Here is a 26,913-nt window from a genome sequence, read left to right as displayed (position 1 = left end):
CAGCATCCTATAACACATAGATCAGCACCCCAACACCCCCCAACAAAGAATTATACCACCAGAAAGGTTAATAGTGCCAAGGCTCAAAAATCAAAAGAGAAACAGGACTAATATCTACTTTGTGAAACATAATAGAATGGTCAAATATAGGTGGTTAGTGTTCTAGAGGATTTGTAAAACTCAATAATTGAAGCATTAATAAGCTCTCTTGTTTCCTAAGATTTATTTCTGTTCTTTAGAGTGGGTTTCTGTTTGTTTGTTTTAAACAAAGAGTCCATTGACAGGCTTTAGGAAATTTTTGAATGTTCTGAAATTGTATCCAAAATTGTGTAATTGTAAGCATTTATATGGGAGGAGGGGCCGTCAGATTCTCAAAGGGGTCCATGACCACCAAAAGATTAAAAAGCAACTCGTATGGAAAGACTTTTGTGTTACCTGGACTGTACTTTAAAAACTCATTATTTTGTGGAATATAGGTTCTGCAAAATGTTTGGGAACATGCATCCTGGAGGGATGTCTTTTAGAGCTGCCTCGGGAGGCAGGGAAGTGTGAAGGAAGCTCAGCCTACTTTCTTCCTAGCTTGGGGGCAATACAGGTTTCACTGGGCTGTTAGGAGACCATGTGAGGGAACTTACATAAGCCCTACTGAAGTGTTAGGCACACAACAAGTGCTCAACAAATCTTAGTTTTCTTTCTTCCTTTCTCATTACTGTAAGGATCGAATAAAATAATGCTTTGAGAACTAAATGAAATAATGTGGCATGTTGTGTGGTCAGAAGTAGATGTTTAATAAATGCTTATTTTTCTCCCATGTATTGTTTATACTAAAACCCTGGGTCTTATTCTTTAAAGTAGAGGAGGATAAGCCCCAAATTCAAAAAATTTGAGTTTCAGTCTTGGCTCTGCTGTTTCATTACTAGCCAAGTTAGTTGGTGAGTCTTATTTTTCTCATAGGGGGATAATGCTTACCTCCCAGGGTTGCTAAGAGACATAAATGAGATAATTTATGTAAAGAACCTGGCATATGGATATACTTACATGGGATATAATTGGTACTTAATAAATGTTAAATTCTTTTCTCATTCAAAAGTTCCTAGATTCTACTTCTATGAAGCTTTTCTGCAATAGAATGACAGTTTGCTGAATGCCTGGTACTATAACCTCATCTAAATATAAAACTCAAATATAAAATTTGTAGTATTTGTATTTATTCATACTCACATTTGTTCATATAAAATGATAATATTTCATTTAAATATGTTTTAAATATTTTGTTCTATGAGCTCCGTGTCAGCAAGGGCTGTTAGGCTAAATCCACATAGCATCCAATACAGCAGCACTATGTTCAGTTTTTTTAATGTTTAAGCACTTACTGGGTACCAAATTCTCAGCATTGAGGATAAGAAGAAACATGTCCCTGTTTGTGAGTAGTTTTACCAATATTTCAAACGTCAAAAGGTATTTCAAATATTACCAATATTACCAATATTACCAAAAATATTTCAAATATTACCAATATTTCAAAACGTCAAAAGGTACCAAAAGGTATACAATGAAAAGTAAGTCCTGACTTCTGTATTCTGGTAATGATAGAGTAGCTTCTATCACAGTAACAATCATGATAAGTTGAAGGTAGTATAGAACATCCAAAACCAGGTAGAAACTAGAGGAAATTCAACCCTTGAAAGAAGGGAACTATGCTGGGTAAGGCTCATTAGTTATATATATTTTACCATTAGTGGTATATGGTAGAGCTCAAGAAGAAAGCTGCAGGCTTATTAGAGTACAGAGTTCAGAGTTCCCAGAGTCTCATAATATAAGATCCAAAATCTCCAAGTTCAAATAAAAACTCACTCATCATACCAAGAATCAGGAAAATCTCAACTTGAATGAGAAAAGACAATCAACAAATGTTAACACCAAGATGACACATGTCAGAATTACCTGATAAGGATTTTAAGGTAGCTGTCATAACAATGTTTCAGAAGCAATTAGAAGCATTCAGAAGCATGCCAGAAACAAAGTGAAAAAATAGAAAGTATCAACAAGGAAACAGAAGACATAAAGAATGGACATTTTAGAACTGAAAAATACAATAACCAAAACAAAAAAACTTACTGATGGGCTTAATAGGAAAATGGGGATGACAGAGAAAAGAATTAGTGAATTTGAAAGTAGAGCAATAGAAATTACCCAATCTGAAAAACAGAGAGAGAGAATAGACCAAAAAATAATGAAGAGAGACTTAGGGTCCTGTTGGACAAGACAAAAGATCAAACATTTGTGTCATCAGAGCCCCAGGAGGTGAAGATAAATAAGATGGAATTTTAAAAATATTCAAAGAAATAATGGCTGAAACATCCCCAAGTTGGGTGAAAGATATAATCCTACAGATTCAAGAATCTGAATGAACCTAAACAGGACAAACACAAAGAAATCCACTACAAATAACATTATAATCAAATATTCGAAAAATAAAGACAAAAGAGCAAAACCAAAACCTTGAAAGCAGATAGAGAGAAATGATGCATCATTTTACATTTCCACCATTATGGAAACAATGATTTGAATGACAGTGGATTTCTCATCAGAAACCATGGAAGCCAGAAGAAAAAGGCACATTTTTTAAGTGCTGAAAGAAAATAACTGCCAACTCAGAATTCTATACTTGGTGAAAATATCCTTCAGGAGTGAAAGACAAATCAGGACATTCTCAGATGAAGGAAAACAAAAAGAATTTATCTTCATCTGACATACCCTAAGAGAATGGGCAAAGGAAGTTCTCCAAACAGAAAGGAAATGATAAAAGAAGAAATCTTAGAGCATCAAGAAGGAAGGGAGGACAACAGAAAGAGTAAAAATATGGGTAAATAGAGCAGTTTCCTTCTCCTCTTGAGTTTTAAAAATTAAGTTTGATGGTTGAAACAAAAACTATAACATTGTCTAATGTGGTTCTCAGTGCATGTAGAGGAAAAATTTAAGATATATTAGAGAGGAAGGTAAAGGGAAATAAAGGCAGGTAAGGCTTCTATAGCTCACTCAAAGTAGCAAAATGTTGATACCAATAGACTGTGGTAAGTTACATATATATAATTTAATACCTAAAGCAATCACTAAAAAATCTATATGAAACACTGAAAAACACTATAGATAAATAAAAGTGACATTCCTAAAAAATGTTCAAGTAATAGGCAGGAGGAAAATAGGGAACAAACAGAAAACAAACAATAAACTGGCAGACTTAAGCCCTAACTTATCAATAACTACATTAAAGGCAAATGGTCTAAACACACCAATTAAAAGACTGAGATTGGCCAAATGGATTAAAAACATGACCCAATAATAGCCTGTCTACAAGAGAGTCACTTTAAATATAATGATATAGAGAAGTTGAAATAAAAGTGATGGAAAAAGATATACTGTGTAAACAGTAATAAAAAGAAAGCACAAATGTCAGTTTCTTAAATAAGCAAACCTATACACACCATATGATCCAGCAATTGTATTCCTGGGCATTGATCCCAGAGATATGGAAAATTACATTCAAACAAAAACTATACATGAATGCTTAATTTTAATAGCCATAAATTGGAAACAACTCAAATGTTCTTCAGTGAATAAATGGTTAAACAACTATGGTATATCTATACCATGGAATATTATTTAGCAATAAAAGGGTATGAATTATTTATTTATGAAATAATTTGGACAGATCTCAAGGGATTACAGAGTGAAAAAGCCAATCTCAAGAGGTCATATACTACATAATTCCATTTATATCACGTTCTCTAAATGAAAAAAACTGTTGACATGAAGAACAGATTAGTGGCTTACAGGGATTAGGAATGGGGTGGGGGAAGAGAAGAAGGCAGCAGCAGTTATAAAAGAGTAGCACAAGGCATGAGTCTTTGTAGTGATGGAACAGTTTTGTATCCTGACTGTGGTAGTGGTTACATGAATCTATATATGTGATAGAACTGCAAAGGAGTAAATACACACACACACACACACACACACACTCTCTCTTTCTCTCTCTCTCTCACACACACACACACATACACACACACACAAGTGAGTGCATGTAAAGCTTGTCAAATCTGAATAAGGTCTGTGTATTGTACCAATGTCAATTTCCTGGTTTTGATATTGTACCACAGTTATATATTACCATTGGGAGAAACTGAGTGAAGGGTACATGGGACCTTGCTGTACTATGCAACTCTCTGGATCTAAAACATTTCAAAGTGAAGAAGTTTAAAAAAATCATTGGGTGAGATGGGATAAAAAATTCATTGGATGGGATTAATAGCAGATTGAATACTAAAGAAGAAAGAATTAGTAACCTGAAGATAGATCAATGGAAATCAAGCAAACTGAAGCATAGAGAAAAAATACTGGAAGAAAAATGAGAGTTTCAGTGACTTGTAGGACACTATCAATCAATCCAACACACATGTAACTGGTGTCCCAGAAAGACAGAAGAAAGAGAACAGGGGGAAAAAAGTGAAGTACCAGCTGATAATTTTCCAAATTATATCCAAAACTGCAACCCACAGATCCAGGAACTCAGGGAATCCCAAACAGGGTAAATACAAACAAAAGTACACTAAGGCACATGGTCAAAGTTCTGAAAACCAAAGATAAATTTATAAAGGCAGCCAAAGAAATAAGACATATTATACACAGGGAAACAATGATAAGACTGACATTCCATCAGAAATAATGGAGGCCAGAAGAAAATAAAAACTGTCAATGTAGAATTTTATATCCAGAAAATATATTCAAAAATGAAGGCAGAAAAAAAATTAAGAGCAGATAATTAAAGGGCTTCCACTTCTGGCTGTGAGGGGAAAGAAGATGTGGAATTATTTTCTCTTCGAAAACAACTGGAAAATTGACAAAATATATGAAACATGTATTTTCAGACACTGGACAAGAGGCAACACAAGACAGTGATCTGAGAGAAAAGGGATACAAATGAGGTGAGCCCTACCACCACCCCAGCTTTCTGCCTGGAGGTAATCCCTGGACTGTAGAACACGATTGCAACCCTAGCAATCTACAAGTAGAGAAGACAGAAACTGGAGTTCTGAAAGGCCAGGGCAATTAGAAATTGTGAGAATGGAGCTAAGCCAAAAAAAGAGTAATAGAAGTATGCATAGAGGTCCCCTTGAGTCTCTTGATGAATACCAATCTGAACATGTACAGAGTAAAACTCCACAAAGACAGTCTAGAAAAACTTCCAGGGAAACAATTACTGAGAAGTTGTAAGATGAACACTTCCTAGAGTTCACACAGGACCAAAGTGGAGAGACCTCACTGAATACATGGGGCATAAGTAGAAACGTCAGAGCAGTGCCTTTAAAATGGGCTAAATTAGCCCTAGAGTAAAGGCTACTCAAGATTTACTCTAAATATGCTTAAAAACAAACCTTGAAAGGATCAAATTGATCCACAATAACTTATCCACTTATCTGATATCCACAATATCAGAAAAAAGTACAATCCTCTCTAAATCAATACAAAAAAATCCAGCACTCAACAATGCAAAATTCATGATGTTGGATATTGAATTAAAAAAATTACTAAACATTACTAAACTAAACTAAACAGCAGGAAAATGTGATCTACAACCCAGAGAAAATCAGTCAACAGAAACAGACTCAGGAATGACAGAGATAATGGAATTCTAGACAAGCACCTTAAAACAGCTATTATAAATGTGCTCCATATGTTCAAGGATGTAAAGAAAATAGGAACACAATAAGAGAAATGGAAAGATGTTATTCTTGGTTAGCTTTTTAAAAAGATTTAATTTCTTGGAAAGTATTTTTAAAAATAGAAATTATAGAGATGAAAAGTCAAATATTCGAAAGGAAAATTTCACTGGATGGGATTAACAGCAGTTACATACTGCAGAACAAAAAATCAATAAACTTGAAGGCAAAGCAATAGAAACTCCTCAAAATGAATAGTAAAGAGAAAAAAAAGACTGAAAAAAAAGGGGGTTGCACGGACTTCCCTGGTGGTGCAGTGGTTGGGAATCCGTCTGCCAATGCAGGGGACACAGGTTCGATCCCTGGTCTGGGAAGATCCCACATGCCATGGAGCAACTAAGACCATGTGCTACAACTACTGAGTCTGCACTCTAGAGTCCACAAGCCACAACTACTGAGCCCATGTGCCACAACTACTGAAGCCCGTGAGCCTAGAGCCTGTGCTCTGCAACAAGAGAAGCCACCACAATAAGCCCATGCACTGTGACGAAGAGTAGCCCCTGCTCGCCACAACTAGAGAAAGCCTGCACGCAGCAATGAAGACCCAACACAGCCAAAAATAAATAAATAAATAAAAGAAAAAGTTAAAAATTAAAAAAATTTTAAAAAGGGGGTTGCAGTGACCTATGGGACAATAGAACTGATCTATCAGGTTTAATTGGAGTCCCAGAAGTAGAAGAGAAAAAGAAAGGACATAATATAAATAATGGCTGAAATACTTCTAAATTTGATGAAAACTATAAACCCTCAGATGCTAGAAGCTCAATGAATACCAAAACAGGATAAACACAAAGAAAACCATACCAGGACAAACTAATCAAGCTGCTGAAGTCTAGTCACAAGGAGAAAAGTTAAAAGCAGCCAGAAGGGGGGAAAAAGGTATATATTATACAAAGGAATAAAGCTAAGAATGATTACAGACTTCTCATGAGGAGATGTGCAAGCAAGAAGACAACGGAGTGATATCTTCAAAGTTATGAAGGAAAAAAATTATCAACTTAGAACTCTATATCTAGTGAAAATATCCTTCAAAAATTAAGACAAAGTAAAGACTTTTCAAACAAAAGCCAAGAGATATTGTTGCTAGCAGACCTATACCATGAGAAAACTTAAGTTGTTTTAGTTAAGTTCTTTAAAAGAATGTAACTTTTACCAGATGGAAACCTGGACCTACACAAAGGATTGAAAAATGCTGCAAAGTGTAAATATAAAAGATCTTTTTTAACTCATCTTTAAATTTCTTTAAATGATAATTTAGGGCAGTGTTGAGAGAGGCAGGTCCAGTGGTGGCTGTATATTTGCTGACTGCAAAGGAGTGCCACTGAAGACCATCGAGCAGTGAGGAAGGCTGTCAGCCTGGTAGCAGAGTAAGTGGAGCAACACAGTCCAGTCAAAAGGTGGCACAGCCTAGCTGTGGATATAGGAGATGTGGTCCAGAGCTGCTAATAGATGCATTCTAGCCTGAGCATTGCATCCCTTGGCTGGTATGAGTAGTTATCTAGTCTCCCTGCATCTCCTGCTGGGGTCCATACAGCAGGTGCCCCTACTATGAGATCGCTTGCCTCATTGGGCTCTGGGTCTTTTCTTCCATCCCTTCATTTAAGCTTCTCAGTTCTCCCCTCTGAAGTACTGGCACCATGACCAGTACCTGGACTCCCTAACCATAAGAAGGACATGGAAAATGTACCCTTAGTCATACCTGCTATAATCTCTGTAACTATTTTTATTTAGAAAACCATTATTTTGAAATCCTAGAATTTTACTTCCACCTAGATAGAACACAACAAGAATATAGATTGTTGGCTTAATAAAGGAGATTAGAAGACTTGCTTTCTCAAACCTAAGCTGCAATATCTATGTTTGAAGATGCTGAAAAAGATGAAACTGCAGTATTGGTGAGGGCTCTGACTCATGGAAGGAAGATATTTACTTCATAAACATGTGGTGAAATTGTAAGTAATGAATGAAAACATGATTACAATTATCTTTATATATGTCATTAATTTACCTTGCAGTGTCTTAGCCACAGAACACTTTCATATAGTTTCAAAATAATTCATTATTTAAGTTGTGGCATCATTTTCAGACCATTCATTCATAGTGAAAGGGAAAGAAATTGAATATTTTAAGTGTAGACATGATGAGCTTATTAAAAACCAAAAATTGTTTGTTAGAGCTTTTCAAACTAGAAATGCAAAAGCCACTGAAGCATCTTATGCATAAGTTATTGCACTGCATGGGCTGGAGAAATTCACATAATAGCTTAGAGATCAGTGAAGCCTTAGACAGTTGACATTGCTCAATGCCCACTGGATGAAAGGTTAGTAAAATAACTCATAGCACTGCCTGTTTTCAATGGCACAGTAACTTATTTATTTAAACATTTAGCTCTAAACATGGAGATTTAGTTATTTTTTTCTTTTACTTTTTATTGTGTTGCTTATTTTCTTAATATTGCATTTGAGAGTTATTTATGTATTCTGGATATATCTCCTTTTTATTGGATTATTATTTGTAAGTATTTTACCCCAGTCTGTGGCCTGTCCTTTCATTCTCTTAACATTAATTTCCATCTCCATTTGTTCATTGCTAGTATATAGAAATATCGTTGATTTTTATGTATTGATCTTATATCCTTCAACTGTGCTAAATCCATCTTTTGATTTAGTATTTTCTTCTTTGGGTTTTCTTCTTATATGACATTTTCTCCCATAGGTGACATGTTTACAATATTGACTCTCCACTCCATTTATATAGTATCTCTCAATTTATTTAGATCTTCTATGATTTCTTTCATTAGTTTTCAGGGAAAGACTTAATTATTATCTCATTTGTGGAACTGTACTTTCACCTTAAAAACAAACAAGTCTATAAATGCGGCTAGACTTACTGTTCTGCTTGTAGTCATATGGTATCAGCACTAATCTTTGAAGAAGACCTTTTTTATGTGAACGGTTAGCAACAATCACAAGTGGTACTAAAATATTGAAAGTGCTGAATAACTTGTTTCAATCTCATCATTTATCCTGGAGCAACTTATATATTTTATATTATATATTTATGCATATATATGTTTATGGTATATATTTTTGGTTATGGTATATATGATATATATATATGAATATAAAATATGGTTTATGCCAGAGCAACTATATTCATATGAATGTGCAAAAGCAATGGTGGGTAAAACTGCTGGAACCATGGTATATAAATTAAGGGAGTAGTACCAAAGTATACCAGCATTTATTGTATTCTTTGTTGCCGTGTACACACAGTAAAAAGAAAAAACCCCGTTTCACTGAAGAATGGCTTTGGCGAAGCACTAAAAATTATCAAATCTTGATCCTGGATTTAATATTCTGTGTGATAAAATAGGAAGTTGTCTTGAGGAAAAGCATATCTGTGATTAAGTTGTGACCTAAACAGCTACTTTTCATGGAATATCATTTTTGTGAGGAAGAATAACTAATGGAGAAACCATGATTAAATACTCGGATGTTTGGCAGATATGTTCTCAAAAATGAAGTGAGCCTACCAATTTAGGTTAAATATCAATAACTGACACTATTTTTTGCCAATGATAATATACACTTTGGTTTTTTTGGCCATGCCACACAGCATGTGGGATCTTAGTTCCCCGACCAGGGATTGAACCTGTGCACCCTGCAGTGAAGTGTGGAGTCTTAACCACTGGACTGCCAGGGAAGTCCCTCACACGTTTTTGAATGAAAATCAGAATTTTGAAAAACTTCACTCTGCCACTATAAGCTTGACAGTTTCCCCAAACTTAAGCTTTCTTCCAATGAAATCAGCATTCATATCAGTTTAATGTGATTTCTGATACTGCATAAAGTGTTTCAACATTTGTAATATCTGTATAACTTAGTGAACCGATATTTTCCAAATAATCAATATGAATAAGATGGGTCAAATATCCCTTCAGAGTACAAGATGATCAATGAATTTTGATGTAACAGTACATACAAAGTTCACTGATACGTTTTCAGGTTCCACACAGCATTAACCTTTAAGAAACTACCATGGAGTTTTTGTGTAGTATCAAAGAAGAATATCCATAATGACCTGTAAAAGTTATTAAAATACACTTCCCTTTTCCATCTACAGATCTATGTGAAGTTGGATCTTCTCCATATACATTAACAAAAATAATATCAAAACACATTGAATGTAGAAGCAGGTATGAGAAGTCAGCTGTCATCTATTAAGCCAGATGTTATAGAGTTGTGCAAAAATGTACAGCATTACCATTCTTCTCATGAGATTTCTTTTTGTCTTGGAAAATACAGTTTTTTAAAAAAATTACAACATGTTATTTGTGCTAACATGCACAGGCAATATTAGTCTTATTTTAAATGAATTAATAAATATTTTAAAAATTTAAAATATATAATTGACAGTTTAAAAGATAATAACAATGTATCATGGGGTTTATAACATACGCAAAAGTAAAATATATGACTACAATAGCACATGGAAGTAAAAGGGAAAAATGGAAGAATACTGTCACAAGGGTGCTATATTACACATGAAGTAGTGTAATACTATTTGAAGGTAGACTATGATAAGTTGAAAATGCATACTGTAAACCCCAGAGCAACCACAAAAATTTAAAACAGAGTTATAGCTAATAAGCAAATACAGAAAATAAATGGAATCCTTAAAAAATTCATTTAATTCAAAAGAAGGCAGGAAAATAGAAAATAAGAAATAAACAACAGAGGGGACAAATAGAAAACAAATAGGAAGATGGACTTAAACCTGAAGGTATAAATAATTAATTTAAAGATAAGTGGTCTGGGCATGCCAACTAAAAGGCAGAGATTGTCAGGCTGGACAAGAAAATCACGACCCAACTTTATGCTGTCTACAAGAAATCCATTGTAAATATGAAGACATAAATAGCTTAAAAGTAAAAGGACAGAAAAAGATATACCATACAAATAATAATCATAATAAAGCATGTACAACAATAATAAAATCAGACAATGTAGACTTTAGATCAAGGAATATTATCAGAAATAAAGATGGATATTTCTTAATAATAAAGGGGTCAATTCATCAAGAAGATATAACAACCCTAAGTGTGTATACATCTAATAACAAAGCCTCAAAAATACATAAAGCCAAAACAGACACAACTAAAAGGAAAAATAGCCAAATCCAAAATCATGGTTGAGATTTCAACTCTCTCAGTAAGTGGCAGAACAAGCAGACAAAATATCAGTAGGGATATAGATGACATAACACTCTCAACCAACCTGACCTAATTGATAATGATAGAAAATACTATCCAGCAGCAGCAAAATACACATTCTTTACAAATTGCATGACACATTCACCAAGATAGATCATATGCTGGACCATAAAACAAATTGCAATAAATATAAAAGGACTGAAATCATGCAAAGTATGTTCTCTGAGCACAACAAAATGAAAGTTAATATTAATAGAAAAATATCTGGAAAGTCCTCAAATATTTGGAAATAAATTTTTAAAAACCCACACTTATAAATAACACATCAGTCAAAGAAGAAAATTAGAAACTATTTTGAACCAAATGGAAATGAAGAGAATATCAAAATTTGTGGGATGCAGCTAAAGCAGTGTTTAGATGCAAATTTGCAGCATAAAATACTTATATTAAAAAAGAAGAAAGGCTTGAAATCAATGAACTAAGTTTCTACCATAAGAAACTAGAAAAAGAACTAAAAATCAATGCAAAATAAGTAGAAGGAAGGACAACAAAGATATGAGCAGAAATAATGAAATAGAAAAGAGAAAAATAAAGTCAATGAAACTAAAAGCTGGTTCTCTGAAAAAAATACAGTTCACTAAATCTGTTAAACCATAAGCTAAAATGACCAAGAAAAAAGGGAAGAAATTAGCAATACTAGGAATTAAAGAGGGGACATCACTATAGTCCTATAGACCTATAGACTTTAAAAGAACAATAAGGGAAAATTATGAGTGAATAAGCAAATTCCTTGAAGACAAATTATCAACATGGAAGCAAGAAGAAATAGAAAGTCTGACTTGCCATGTAACTATTAAAGAAATAGAATTCATAATTAAAAACCTTCCCACAAACAAAACTCCAGGCTCAAATATTTTCACTAACAAATTCTATCAAACATTTAAGTAAGACACAGTATCAATTTTACATAAACTCTTTCAGAAAACAGCAGACTTGGGGATACTGCTCAAGTCATTTTATAAGATCAGCATAGCCCTGATATCAAAACCAGACAAAGATATTACAAGAAAAGAAAAGAAAAGAAAAAAAAGGTCAATGTCCCTCATTAACATAGACACAAATATCCTTGACAAAATTTCAACAAACTGAATCCAGCAATATATAAAAAGGGTAATATACCATAACAAAGTAGGGTTTATCTCAGGACTGCTAGGTTAGTTTAACATAAAAAAAAGCAACAGTGAATGCAATTTACTGTATTAACAGAATAAGAGGACACCATATGACCATTTCAATAGATGAAGAAAAAGCGTCTGACAAAATTCAACACTCATTTGTGAGGAAAATTCTCAGTAAATTAGGAACAGAAAGGAACTTCCTCAACCTAATAAAGGATATTAAAAAAAATCCCTGCCACTAACTTCATACTTCATAGTGAAAGATTAAGTGCTTTCCCCCACTGATCAGGAACAAGACAAAGATGTTCATTCTCACCACTTCTATTCAACATTGCATTGGAGGTCCCAACCAGTGTAATAAAGCAAGAAAAAGAAATAAAAGGCATGAAGATTGTAAAGGAATAAGTAAAAGTCTCTTTATTCACAGATGACATGTTGGTATACATGGAACATGCTAAAGAATCTACAAAAAAGTTACTAGAGCTAATGTTTAGCAATGTTACATTATTCAAGATAAATATAAAAAAATCAATTGTACTTGTATTTCTATATTCTAGCAACAAACAATTAGAAATTGAAATTAAAAATACCATTTATAACAACATCAAAGTCATGAAATATTTAGGGATAAATTTAACAAAATTTGTGCAAGACCTGTTCACTGAAAAGTATAAATTAAAATTTGAAATTAAAGACTTAAGTAAATGGAAAGAGATAGCAAATTCATGAACTGAAAGAGTAAATATTAAGATATTATTTTGCCCCAAATCAATCTATGAATTCACTGAAACCTACAGACTGCAATGCAAGACTGTTTTACATTAGTAACATACACTTGTATATAAATCAGCTTAATTCTTTTCAATGGCTATATATATTCCCTCATATGAATGAGGCATAACTTGTCTAACCAGTCCATCAAAAGGAGTCTATTTAAATAAATATTTTTTGTTCACTAAATTTTGTTTAAAGATCTACTTTATGATTCAGGTATATACACATACCTGATATATCTGTATACATATACGTATAAATGAATATAATTGTCTATAATATAACTGTCTTACTCTATCCTAGATCATAGGATCCAAATAGTATTACTGGATTACACAACATTCTTATATAATAGTCCATAAGCCTTATTACATGTAGTGGGTGATTTGCTAAATTAGCCACATACTGGTCTTTTTATGGGACCCCATGTCACCTTTGGGCTTTCCCTATGGTAGAGATACTTGGGCCAGTCATATGGGCAGGGTCCATTCCTCTCACCTTCCCCGCTGGGCCCAACTCTTCTTCCAGTGGGATTGCCTCCTTATTCCATGCCTGGCTGGCCAACCTGGCTCCCCGATTCCTGGGCTGGAACTAACTCCTTGATCAATGGCTTTAGGGCATGATTGGTTTTGTATCTCATGAGGGTTATGCCTGAAATTTCACCACTAATCACTTCCAATACTTGCCTTCCCAACTCTCTTCCTTCCATTGGTGATCTAGTGTTTTCCCATGGATACATCTATTTCCTACTGGGATAGCTGGTACTTCTTGCAAAGAATGGGTAGTTGCTACTGGGGTTAAATAGTTTCCAGAAAAAGGCTAGATTATGCTTCCAATTCTTCCATCTTAAAAATATAAGTTTTCCAGTACGAATGTTGAGACACTTATTATTCAAACACTCATTGATTCAATTGTTCATTCAATGAATGAACATCAACTTGGTGGGTGTTAACACTCTGATGAGCACTAAAGGGGAATGCAGACAACCGAAACCACAGATGACCAAAGGAATGGTACAGACTTGAGCGTGATAGGAGTGTCCTTGAACCTCTTAACAGGTTTGACCTTCTCAGCTCTCTCCCTTTTGCAATGTATCTTCCATGCTCTATCAAGTGAGCTTTCTAAAGACCAAAGCTCATCTGTTTTCACAGAAGAAAGTGCAAGCTCTTTAGTGCATCATTCAAGGCTCTTCATAATCTGGCTCCAATTTCCATTCAAGCCTTAATCCTTCTCTCTCTCTCATAAACACTGTGTTCCACTATATCAAACTTCTCCCTGGTCACACAAGGCACCAGGTCCTTTCCAATTTCTATTCCTTCTGCCCAGAATGCCTTTCCATCTGCTTCACCTGGCAAACTCCCAGTCAACCTCCAATATTCAATTTAAAGTCTTGGTGAAACATTTCCTCTACGCTCCTCATCTGTCCTGGGTTGAGCACATTGTTCTGTCCCCTCTATTAGATGATGAGATTTTTTAGAGCACTGGGCTTATCTTGTTAATCTTTGTATCCCTGTATCAGGTCTGAATAGGGCCTGGCAAGCAGTATGGGCCCAATGAATATTTGGTAAAGGAATGAAAAGAACAAATGAACGTGAAGGAAGAGCTCAAAGGGCCTTGGTATATTTAGGTAAGGGATTTTTAAAGGCATAGGGCTTTAAGCTGGACTGAGGAAGATCATAGAGAGATGGGGAAAGGGCATCTGGAGGAGGAGGATTATTATCCTAGGAGACAGAAGAACAAAAGCCGAGACTGAGAGGGAAGACAGTGAGGGGGTTAGCCAGCAGACTGTGGCTGCCTGCAGCACTGTCCTGACCTTTTCACCGATTAGATTTCTCAATTACATTTTCAGCTCATGGAGGGCAGGGTATTTTGTGCACTCCTTTATATCCCCTTTATATTTGAGGCACATATCCATAGCCATTGTTCCTATAGTCTTGTGGCTCTTATTCTGCTGTGTAATATATTTATTTATGTATCTACATATCTCCTCAGCACTCATACCCCCCTTTATCCCAGGCTGTTTGAGGTAGGGGATGATGTCTTAGTGTCTTTGTATCTTCCAAGACACCTAGTATAGTGCCTGGCACACAACGGGCGCTCAGTAAATATTTTTTGAGCCACCATTTGTTGATCTGATTACAGAGGACTGCAAGGATATTTGTGTGCAACTGTGTATTGTGGCACAGAACTTACATATGCCTTTACACTGTGTGGGCTATTTTTGGCAATTTTCATTAAAATGTTATCTTATTGTACCTGGAAGACTGTCATTTCAATTTTCTTCTTTGTTCCCTCTTGGATGACTCACATCTCTTATACCAGAAGGATATGACAGAAGGGATTCGAAAGGGTTTGGACAAATTTATGAATGACAAAGTCATAAATGTCTGGGTATCAGAAGTTGTTAGGTGCATACAAAGGGGAAGGAGAAAACCTGCATTTCAAAAATGCCTGTTGTGTGCCAAGAACTGTGTGTTAGGCACCTGACGTACATTATATCTCATTTAATCTAGCAGGCTATATCAGTATAAAGACAGGACATGTCTATCTAGAAGGCCAAGTCCACAACCAGCCAGGCGTCTCCAGGTACCAGAGGCAGTATTCACCTTTATTAAAATTTTATCAACCTTTTAAGATAGATGAATCTATAGATTTGCATTGTTTCCTAGGAACAGAACACTCATTCTCAATTCAGGCTTCTACATCTTAAAACTACTTTTTGACATAACTTGATCAGTTTTTAAAGTCTCAGCGCTTTAAATTGCAATGCAATCTGAGATATTCCCACGGCAATAACAGCGATTATATTTGTTCACAAATGTAATTTGTTCGCTTACCTTTATATTTCATAAAGCTTCCAAATACTGAATAAAGGTAAGTCAAGTCAAGAAAAGAGACTTCTATTAACCTTGACACCAGCAAATTGTCTGAAATTATAGAGTGCCTTCTATTTGTATTCTAGACACATAGAGTGGTTTTTCTGAGATACATATTATACCTCACCTGTGGTTAGAAGAAAATTGGAAGATTAGTTTGTTTCTAGTTTTTAAAAAATAATAGTAACTTGTAAAAGCATAATGCTCCCAAGTGTACAGCTTCTGCATCGAGCAGGAATCAAAATGTTACAACCCAAGTACCATCTCGACTCCTTGGGAGATGGCTTGAGAAGGTGGGGTTGCAGCCACTGATTCATTATTATAAGTCACAGTCTAAAGCCTGCAGCTACACATCCTGATCTATGATAACACGCTTCCCACCAGGTGTCAGGGTGGGTGGGAAGAGAAGGGGTACACCTTCAGATAAAGGGGATCATCAGCACACTCACAGCTCTCAGAGAGCTTTCTATGACACCTGTTTTGAGAAAACTAGAACAGACATCCATGCCTTGGAAAACATAAAGCCCATCTCATATGACTAAAGAAAATGGCAAAGGTTCAAATGACATGTTTCACATTTTGGATGGTCCTGCCCCAACTTTTGTGCACCACTAATCGCTGGAAAAATACCAGACCTGTCTTGGTGGTGATTGTGTGTTTTTTAAATTTTACGTCAGCCAAAGAAAATTGAGAGACCAGGACTACCACCAAAGAACAGAGGTTTGACATACCACCAATAGGACTTTTTAAAGATAGAGGAGAACCCAGCTTCTACATTTAAAAAAAATTGCCCCTTCTTTTTTGAGTCTAGGGGATGAAAATATGCACATATCCCAAAGAGTTCTTTGTGTGAACAGGTGACCCCTTCCCACAGTCTCTGTAATTAATTGAGAAATTAAAGTTGGTTGGCCTTTGAGATCTCTTGTAAAAAAAGGCAGAAGGTCTTGGATATTTTGGAACAAGAGTCCACTATTCTGCCAAGACAGTGTGTTATTGTTATTGGAGTGTCTCTCAACAAAACGGTATTGAGTGGTGAGGACGTGATTTTGATTAGGTGGAATGACTCAGCTCTTCCCCTTAAAGAAGAGAGGACTTGTCAGAGCCTTACTTACCTCATGATCTGGGATCTCAGAGGATAGTGTTTTCCCTAGGATGACCCCGGTCAAGTATGTCCAGCATCGAGCCGTGTTGGCAAGGTTATAGCCTCCTGTCTCCATCAAGAATTGTGAAGTTAGGAAAGAATAGTCACAGAACAGCAGGAGAGGGAAGGGGGGTAAGGAAGGAGAGAAAAATGTTTTAACAAAAGGGCTAGAAAGATAATTCTAACTTGCAGAATTTCACCTAAACATCCCTTTATGATATTTTTGAACCACTTAGTAGGCAGTCTTTAGTGAAGCAGTCAGACCAAGCACAATGTGGAACTGGGAAGTCCAAGGCCTACAAAGATTAAAAAGGCCCTCATCTCCGAACAAATATGCACCCGAGGACTCCAAAGTCCTCAATTCCACCAAGAGTCATTGGTAAGACTGAGATCCCTGGAACCCAGATCTTTTGAGGTGACCTACTCAAAGTGAAGGTTTCTGTGATGAATTTTGTAACAATTCTATAAAATGACTGCTGGATGTGACTTGTATATTAAAGCTATTGGCAGATATAGCCCTGAAAACCTCCAGGAAAGAGAAAAGGAAAATGCTGACAGAAACAGACTTCTTTCTTTTCATTTCAGCATTCCTTTTCTCCACAAAATACAGGCCTAGTGGCAGAGATCAAAGAGAATGAGATGAGAAAAGGACTGCTGATTGACGCTCTGACTCACCTCGTCAGGTCCTGTCACAGTCACCCAGCAGCCATATTATACTGGCTAATAATCAGCATATTTTTGTGCTGAATAGATGTGTTCTGCCATGCAAGCACTAGAACATTTGGCTTTTAACTAAATTCCAAGAGTGTAAGGATAAAATGGAAAGATTTCCTAACCTCAGTGCAGCCTGAGGGAAATAGAATCTGGTCTATTTTAGGTAGGGTGACCATATCATTTATCATCCACAATGGTACACTTTTAAGAGTAAAAAAGGGACACTATTAATAATTACACTGGAATAACATGTATAGATTGAGACATATGGTGCCCTTTTCTTAAGCCTTTCTATTCCTTGAAAGGTCAGGGATGCTGGGGCTTCTACAATGTGTCTTTTTGGCCTCAATGGGATCCACTGAAGTTTGGGCACGTGGCCATCTCTGCCAATTGTCTATGTGTTACTGGGGGTTGAGAATTGAAGTGAAATAGTACAGGTATTACTTTAAACACTCCTGACATGGAAAATCTGAATTTATCTGATCAAATTATTGGGTATGATTATTTGATTTCAAAAAGAACCCCCATAGGTTTTAAGTAGCAAGCTCTCTCTGGCATACATACAGTATGATTTGATTTGCAAAAATTCCATTTATGCACAGGTATTTTCAGGAATACACATATTACATAAGAAGAGTTATATATTCAAAAGCCAAGACTTGGGGCTGAGAAAGCAAAGAGGCTTTGAAAGTGCTAAGTAAAGTCTGTAGCCTTAAACAAAAGTCGGATTCACACAGATGTATATTGAGGAAAGGGCTTTTCTTCTTCCCCCTGGCCCTACCTGTGTCATAATCACTGTCTTTAGTGCCGTCAAGGAAAGTAATATGTCCGCGGCACCTATCAATTTTATCTTTTCCTTGAGTTGAAGTTAATACATTTCTCTCCAGCTTTTCATAAGAGGTTGTCTCTTGTAAGCACCTTTAATTTCGATCCCTCTAGGGTTTGAGGCTGCCCAAGGACCAGGCTTGTGTATTTGTGTTGAATGCTCACTCATTTTCATAAGGCCTTCCCACAATCTCCTCTAATTTGGTTTTTACAACAGTTTGACAAACAACAAACTATTAGCGCTTCCATAATACATAAATTTTAAGCTCAATCTGCTTGATCATGTTATTTTAACACACCAGTCCATTCATCTAATGGAATAAAGATTGTGCCAGATAGACAGAAGATTCTAAGCAAGGCAGCTTCAAAGGTAGTTGAGGTTTGTGAAAGGTTCCTTTCACAAATGTGTAAATGCTTCTATTGAATAGACCCAGCTTTCTGATGGTTAAGTAATACAAAACACTGAAGGCAAAGTGTTTTGTGCACAAGGTACACTCTGAAGGCAAAAATGCCTAAGAGACACTTTAGATCTCTCAATTTTGCTTTATTGTAACAAATCCATGCGTTTTTAGTGGGGGAGAAGTTGTTCTTGAATTCAGCTTAGATATTCAATTAATTCATGCGTTTACTACTTATATGTGAGTAGGGTTAGAATTTTAGTGGTATGTTTCCAAAAGATAATGATTAGAACTGGGACTCAAAGGCTATACTGAGAGAAGATGGATCAAAGTCCACTGGGGTTAACATTCTCTATTCTTAATAAGATCTGATGTCACCTTTAACCAAAGCACCTTTGCTTCAGGAATGGAAACTTAGACTTCAGAGTGCCAAGGAGTCAATGCACATGCCAGGCTGAGGAGGAGAAGTGTGTCAGAGTACTTCCTTATGCTGAACTGTGAAGGTGGCAGGTTCATTGACTCAGCCTTCTGGACCATGGGCAGGTTGGTATTATCCAATCTTAGAAAGCCAAGTTTTCCTCAGTGTCAATGGACAAAACATGGGGGAAGGTCAACAAATTCTCGTGGTGACCTTCCTTTGTACTCACCTCCTCCCAAAATGAGCGTTGCCAATTGCCACTGAAGGATGTACTTAAGACACTTGCCAATTCCCACTGGAGTCATGTTAAAGGAGCACATGGGATCCCCAGCTATTGTATCAGCTCCCAGCTGTAAGACCACTGCTTTGGGATTAAAGGCTATGTACACCTCCTTTAGTACACTGGAAAAGAAAAAGGAGACAAAATGTCAGGAAAAGATAGGGCAGTTTGGTCTAAGGGTGGTTGTGGAGGGTAGTGGGAGGTATAGTTGAATCAGCAAATAGTGAAGGGAAAAAAATCCAACTTGTCAGACTCATCAAACTTTCTATCTAAAAAGGGGTAAATCAGACTGCATGTAAATTGTAGCTCAGAAAACCTGACTTACAAAAAAATTTCCCCCTACCTCCATCCTCACCAAGGACCAAATTTGCTTTTCTGTTTTAGAACTCAGACTTCCTTTAAATATTCATATCAATTTAACTTCAACAGCCATAGGACTGGTTTAGTATACATTTACTCCATTTTATAATCTGTGAAAATAGGACAATACACTGAATTAAGGATTATATCTGATAAGTTAAGATTGTCAACATACTTGGAGTTCACCACCTAGTTATCAATGAGGGTTGGTGAAGAGAATTAAACGCTTTGAAAGCATAGATGTTATCAGCTTACTTTGTATTAGGCTAAAAGACTTCTGGGTTATGAAATGCAGCCTTCCCAAACTTGGATGTAACCAGGGTATTATAGGGAAGGGAACCATAATAACTGATCCAAAATTATAAATCTGAAAGCACTCTAAAGAACAAATTGTAGTGGGTAATAATGAGCATAATTTTGGGTAGAATCATTCAATGTTATCAAATCAACCTAAGAGCTTTTCCTGACAGTTAGAAGCCTTAGAGATGAAAAGGAAGTTGTTATTGTGACAGATGACCTTAGGCAAGTTTCTAGTATTATCATTAATTGAATGTTGACAATGTCCAGGATGCATTCCTAGGAGTTATAAGGTCCCTGCTCTCAAGGGGCTTACAATCTAGCTCCCAGACAAAACATATACCAGTCCTCTAGGGCTTGAGTAACTCTTACAGAGACATATAAACAAGTGCAAATTAACATACTTCAGAGTTGAGAAAATGCAGAGTCAAAAAGTGATAAAAAATGTTTGGGGTTAATGACCCCTTCATAATCAACATGTCAAATTATACCAGTTCAGCAAAAATAGAAAAATTCCAGATCCTTCTGGAAACTGCAAAAGGAATGCAGGGATATGAAATGCTGTCCTCCAAAATTCATATGTAACCAGGGTATTGAAACTATTGAAAAGTGCTCAGTTGCAGAGGCATTCTTTGACTCAAAAGACCGTTTTGTTTTGATTTCTCATCTACACAGACAAATATTCAGTGATTGTGGAGATTATAAGATATTATAAAACTTATGACATATGATCTTTAATACAGGAATACTCAGGCCTATTCTCTCTTTCATGTGCTTATCTCCTGGGTGCAGAGGGAAGATAAGCCACCTGAATAGTTAGCCAACATTTATTGAGCAGCTACATGTACAGAGCACCCTATTAACTGCTGCTGGGAGACACAGAGGAAGGTGTGATTTCTGTTTTAAAAAGGTTTACAGCTTAACGAGGAGGAGGGGGAGGCAAGCAAGACTAACGTTTTTTCCATTTTCATTCTTTCCCTTACTTTGCACACATTTACTGAGTGCCCTCTGTGTGTCCAGTATGTAACTGTATCAGATGCTGCAGGGAAAAAAAATGACGAATATGGCACAGCTCTTATCTTCACGTAGCTCAGAACAGAGGGGAAGACTCGGACTATATCGATAAATAATTAAAACACAATGATAAATGAAATATCAGTGATGGCACAGAGGAGGAAGTAGAGTAACTCTTGTCAGGTTTTAAAAGATGAGAAGTACAGTGAGCCACCTATCAAAGTGGCTAAAATGAAAAACAGTGAAAATATCAATTGCTGGTGAGGATGTGGAGAAACTCGATCACACAGACCTTTTGGGTGGGAATATAGAATGGTATAGACACTCTGGAAAATAATTTGGCAGTTCCTGTCAAAACTAAAAATGGACTTGGCATACAATCTAAAAATTGCACTCTTGGACATTTATTCCAGAGAAGTTAAGACTTATTTTCATATAGGAACTTGTACATGAATGTTCATAGTAGCTTTATTTTAACAACCCAAACTGGAAACAACTCAGATGTACTTCAACAAGTGAATGGTTAAACAAATTGCAGTACACCCATACCATTGGAATACTGCTAATCAATAAAAAGAAATAACTCTTGATACATGCAAAAAACTTGGATAGATCTCAAGAGAATGATGCTGGGTGAATAAGGCCAATCTCAAAATCTGTACTGCATGATTCCACTTATATACCATTGGTGAAACAATTAGAGAGATGGAGAAGAGATTAGCAGTTGCCAGGGGTTAGGGATGAATGTGGCTATAAAAGGGTAGCATGAGAGAGCCTTGTGGTGATGGTACAGTTCTGTACCTTGACTGTGCTGGTGGTTGTGGTTATGCAAAGCTATGCACACACACACACACACACACACACACACACAGACTGCATGTATTAACTGGTGAAGACTGAATAAGCTCTATAGATTGTACCAATGTCAACTTCTTGATTTTGATGTTATACTATAATTGTACAAGATGGCAACATTGGAGGAGGCTGTAGGAAGAAGAGACTTCCCCGTACATTTCATTACAACTTTCTGTGAATGCATGATTATCTTGAAATAAAAAGTAAAAAAAAAAAAAAAGGGCTTCCCTGGTGGCGCAGTGGTTGAGAGTCCACCTGCCGATGCAGGGGACACGGGTTCGTGCCCCGGTCCGGGAAGATCCCACATGCCACGGAGCCGCTAGGCCCGTGAGCCATGGCCGCTGAGCCTGCGTGTTCAGAGCCTCTGCTCCGCAACGGGAGAGGCCACAAAAGTGAGAGACCCGCGTACCACAAAAAAAATAAAAATAAAAAATTAGGAGAAGCTTACAGGCACATGGGGGTGAAGGTATGGAAAATGGAAGCAGGGAGGGTTGTGGGGGTTATGGGTAAGGGACTAGGTTTACAGAAGGAACTGCACACACCAGAGCATGAAAGCTTGGAGCAGGGAGTGGTGGGAGTGAGGCTGGTGAAGTAAACGTGGGTTAGAGCACAAAGGGCCAGATAGGCCAGGCAGTTTGGACTTTTACTTAAAGGCTATGAAATGTCTCTAAATCATACCAATGTTTTCCTTAGGTCAGTCTCCCAAGGCAATAGAAATAAAAGCAAAAATAAACAAATGGGACGGAATCAAACTTAATAAGCTTTTACACAGCAAAGGAAACCATAAACAAAACGAAAAGACAACCTATGGAATGGGAGAAAATATTTGCAAATGATGGACTGACAAGGGCTTAATTTCCAAAATATACAAACAGCTCATATAGTTTAATATCAAAAAAGCCAAACAACTCAATCAAAAAATGGGCAGAAGACCTAAACAGACATTTCTCCAAAGAAGACATACAGATGGCCAAGAGGCACATGAAAACATGCTCAACATCACTAATTACTAGAGAAATGCAAATCAAAACTGCCTCACACTGGTCAGAATGGCCATCATTAAAAAGTCTACATATAACAAATGCTGGAGAGGGTGTGGAAGAAAGGGAACCCTCCTACACTGTTGGTGGGAATGTAAACTGGTACAGCCACTGTGGAGAACACTATGGACGTTCCTTAAAAAACTAAAAATAGGGCTACCATACGACCTAGCAATCCCACTCCTGGGCATATATACAGAGAAAACTCTAATTTGAAAAGATACATGCATTCCCAGTGTTCACAGCCAAGACACGGAAACAACCTTAATGTCCACTGACAGATGAATGGTAAAGAAGACATGGTATGTATGTATGTATATATGTATGTGTGTGTGTGTGTATGTGTATATATATATATGTATATATATATATAACTGGAATACTACTCAGCCATAAGAAAGAATGAAATCATGCCATTTGCAGGAACATGGATGGACCTAGAGATTATCATACTAAGTGAAGTAAGTCAGACAGAGAAAGGCAAATATCATATAATATCAGTTATATGTGGAGTCTAAAATATGACACAAATGAATTTATTTACGAAACAGTAATAGACTCACAGACATAGAAAACTTACAATTACCAAAAGGGAAAGGGAGTTGGGGAAGGATAAATTAGGAGTTTGGGATTAGCAGATACAAACTACTATATATAAAACAGATAAATAGCAAGGTCCTACTGTATAGCACAGGGAACTATATTCAATATACTGTAATAAACCACAATGGAAAAGAATATGAAAAAGAATATATAAATCACTTTGCTGTACATCAGAAACTAACACAACATTGTAAATCAACTATACTTCAATAGAAAAGAATTCATTAAAGGGTATGAAATGTCTCAAATGTGTGTGCACGTGCGTGTGTGCACGTGCGTGTGCACCACATGCACAAGGCATGATTAAATTTACATTTTGAAAAGATCCTCTGATTACAGCGTAGGATACAGTGAAGGTTATCAAGAGGTTTTTTTTTTCTTTTTTTTTTTGCGGTACACGGGCCTCTCACTGTTGTGGCCTCTCCCTTTGCGGAGCACAGGCTCCAGACGCGCAGGCTCAGCGGCCATGGCTCACGGGCCTAGCCGCTCATGGCATGTGGGATCTTCCCGGACAGGGGCACAAACCCGTGTCCCCTGCATTGGCAGGCAGACTCTCAACCACTGCATCACCAGGGAAGCCCATCAAGAGGGTTTTTGCAACCATCCAGGCCAGTGGCAGCAAGGGTTGGGAGGAAGAGATGGATTTGGGAGATATTCCTATGGTAGTATTGATAGGGCAATACACACTGACACACAAGAAAAGCATATACATATGACAGTCATGAATATGTGGTACTGGGAGGGAGGAAAGGATAAAGGAAGGCAGGTGTTTCTGGGAGAGTTGTTTTAATGATAACCAGGAAGGGAAAATGAGTCCTCAGGGAGTTCTGATGAAGAGGGCTTCAGATGGGTAGAGAAAAGGGTAATTAGAAGCTTTGAAAAAGGTAGGGTATTTTGTACACAGTGTAATTTGGCAGTTCCTTTGCTTCACCTCCAACTGGTAAACAACTACATTTCTTGCAGCATCTAGTCTGATTTTTTAAAAATACAAATATAATGAATACATTCTTCATGCTAAAAAATCAAACATAAAAGTCTATCAAATAAAAGGGAAAGAAAACTCCTTTTCTCCATCTCTACTCCCTCTCTAGAGGTAACTCCTGATTCATTACACATAGTTTCAATCAGCTCAGTCAACGATGAGAAACAGTTTGAGGTGTATCTTTCAAGATCAAACTTTTTCTGCCTCATGCTTGAGTGAGCTGGTTGAAGCTATGTCTAATAAATGCCTTCTTTTACCTCTTTTCTTTACCTGAAAATGTCTTCCCTCATATTCCTTCTCTTCCTTGAGGCTAATTTCACCAGCTGGGCACTACATTCTCTTTCCTGTTGCTCTAAGGGCCATGTATCAGCAATGAGCTCTTTCTTACATCTTTAGTCTCTGTCTTCCTACTGATTCAGTTCCTTTAGGTTACAAGTTGTCCATCTCTTCATCCCCTTTTCAACACTGCCAAATTTGTCTACTTATTGGCCACCTCTACATACTTCTTGTAATCCAGTTTTTGATCTCACTGCTCTCCTGAAACTGCTTTCTTGAAGGGAGAGAGAGCTCTGTGTCATGATATCCAAAAGCTTTTTCTGTTATCTTTATCAATTTCTCAGAAGCAATTGATGGTGGATACTACTCAAAAATCTGCATCTGGTCATCATCAATGGCTACGGCTCCATTAAAAAATCTTTTTTTAAAATATTTTTTTAAAAAACAACTTTATCAATATTCACATACCATACAATCCCCCCATTTAAAGTGTACAACTCAACAGCTTTTAGTATACTCACAGAGTTGTGCAACCGTCACCACAATGAATTTTAGAACATTTTTTTTTTACTGCATCACGTGGTTTGTGGGATCTTAGTTCCCCAACCAGGGATTGAACCTGGGTCCTCGGCAGTGAGAGCACAGAGTCCTAACCACTGGACAACCAGGGAATTCCCTAGAACATTTTCATCATCCCCCAAAGAAACACTGTACCCAATAGCAGTTACTACCTATTCCCACCACTCTTCGACCTCCAGCCCCTGGCAACCACTAACCTACTTTCTGTCTCTATGGATTTGTCTAATTTTGACCTTTCATATAAATGGAATTATATAATATGTGGTCTTTTGTGACTGGCTTCTTTCATTTCATTTAGCATAATGTTTTCAAGGTTCATCCATGTATTACTACCTCATTCCTTTTTATGGCCAAATAATACTCCATTGTTTGTATATACCACATTTTCTTTATTCTCCATTCATCTGTTGATAGACATTTGGGTTATTTCTATAATTTTTGGCTAATATGAGAAATGCTGCTGTGGACATGTTTTCATTTTTCTAATATACCTAGGAGTAGAATTGCTGGGTCATATGGTAACTCTCTGTTTAACCTTTTTTTTTTTTTTTTTTTTTTGCGGTACGCAGGCCTCTCACTGTTGTGGCCTCTCCCGTTGCGGAGCACAGGCTCCGGACGCGCAGGCTCAGCGGCCATGGCTCACGGGCCTAGCCGCTCATGGCATGTGGGATCTTCCCGGACCGGGGCACGAACCCGTGTCCCCTGCATTGGCAGGCGGACTCTCAACCACTGTGCCACCAGGGAAGCCCTGTGTTTAACCTTTTGAGGGAACTGCCTGACCGTTTTCCACAGGGGCTGCACCATTTTACATTCCCCCCAGCAATGTGTAACAGATGAGAGTTCCAATTCTTCCACATCTTCACCAACCCTTACTATTTTCTGTTTTTTTTAAAATTATGATATCCATCCTAGTGGGTATAAAGTGGTATCTCATTGTGGTTTTGATTTGCATTTCACTGATGATTAATGATGTTGAGTATCTTTTCATGTGCTTTTTGGCCATTTGTATATCTTCTTTAGAGCAAGGTCTATGCCCATTTTTAAAATGAGCCATTTTTCTTTTTAATATTGACTTGTAAGTGTTGATATATTATAAATACAAGTCCCTTATCAGATACATGACTTGCAAAAATTTTCTCCCATTCTATGGGTTGTCTTTCACTTTCTTGATAGTGTCATTTGAAGCACAAAAGTTTTAAATTTTGATGCAGTCCAATTTATCTATATTCATTCTGCTGCTTGTGCTTTTGGTGTCATGTCTAAGAGAGCAATATCTAATTCAAGGTCATGAACATTTACATCTATGTTTTC

The 26,913-nt window shown here is 36.8% G+C and overlaps 1 protein-coding gene across 1 annotated transcript in view; it reads right to left on the bottom strand.

Annotated features, from left to right (window-relative positions):
- The window catches only part of HDAC8 (histone deacetylase 8), a 241,375-nt gene that overhangs the window by 116,342 nt on the left and 98,120 nt on the right, over window positions 1-26,913 (bottom strand). The window contains exons 8-9 of the mRNA XM_060001779.1: window positions 19,546-19,718; window positions 16,933-17,027 (exon numbers count right to left, since the gene is read on the bottom strand). Of these exons, the coding sequence (XP_059857762.1) occupies window positions 16,933-17,027; window positions 19,546-19,718 (268 nt within the window). The remainder of the gene's footprint in view (window positions 1-16,932; window positions 17,028-19,545; window positions 19,719-26,913) is intronic.

The sequence above is a fragment of the Delphinus delphis genome, chromosome X (genome assembly GCF_949987515.2).
Source record: "Delphinus delphis chromosome X, mDelDel1.2, whole genome shotgun sequence".
Classification (NCBI taxonomy): domain Eukaryota; kingdom Metazoa; phylum Chordata; class Mammalia; order Artiodactyla; family Delphinidae; genus Delphinus; species Delphinus delphis.
The sequence above is the reverse complement of the archived record's forward strand: the minus strand, read 5'-3'. Positions and strand labels throughout refer to the sequence as shown.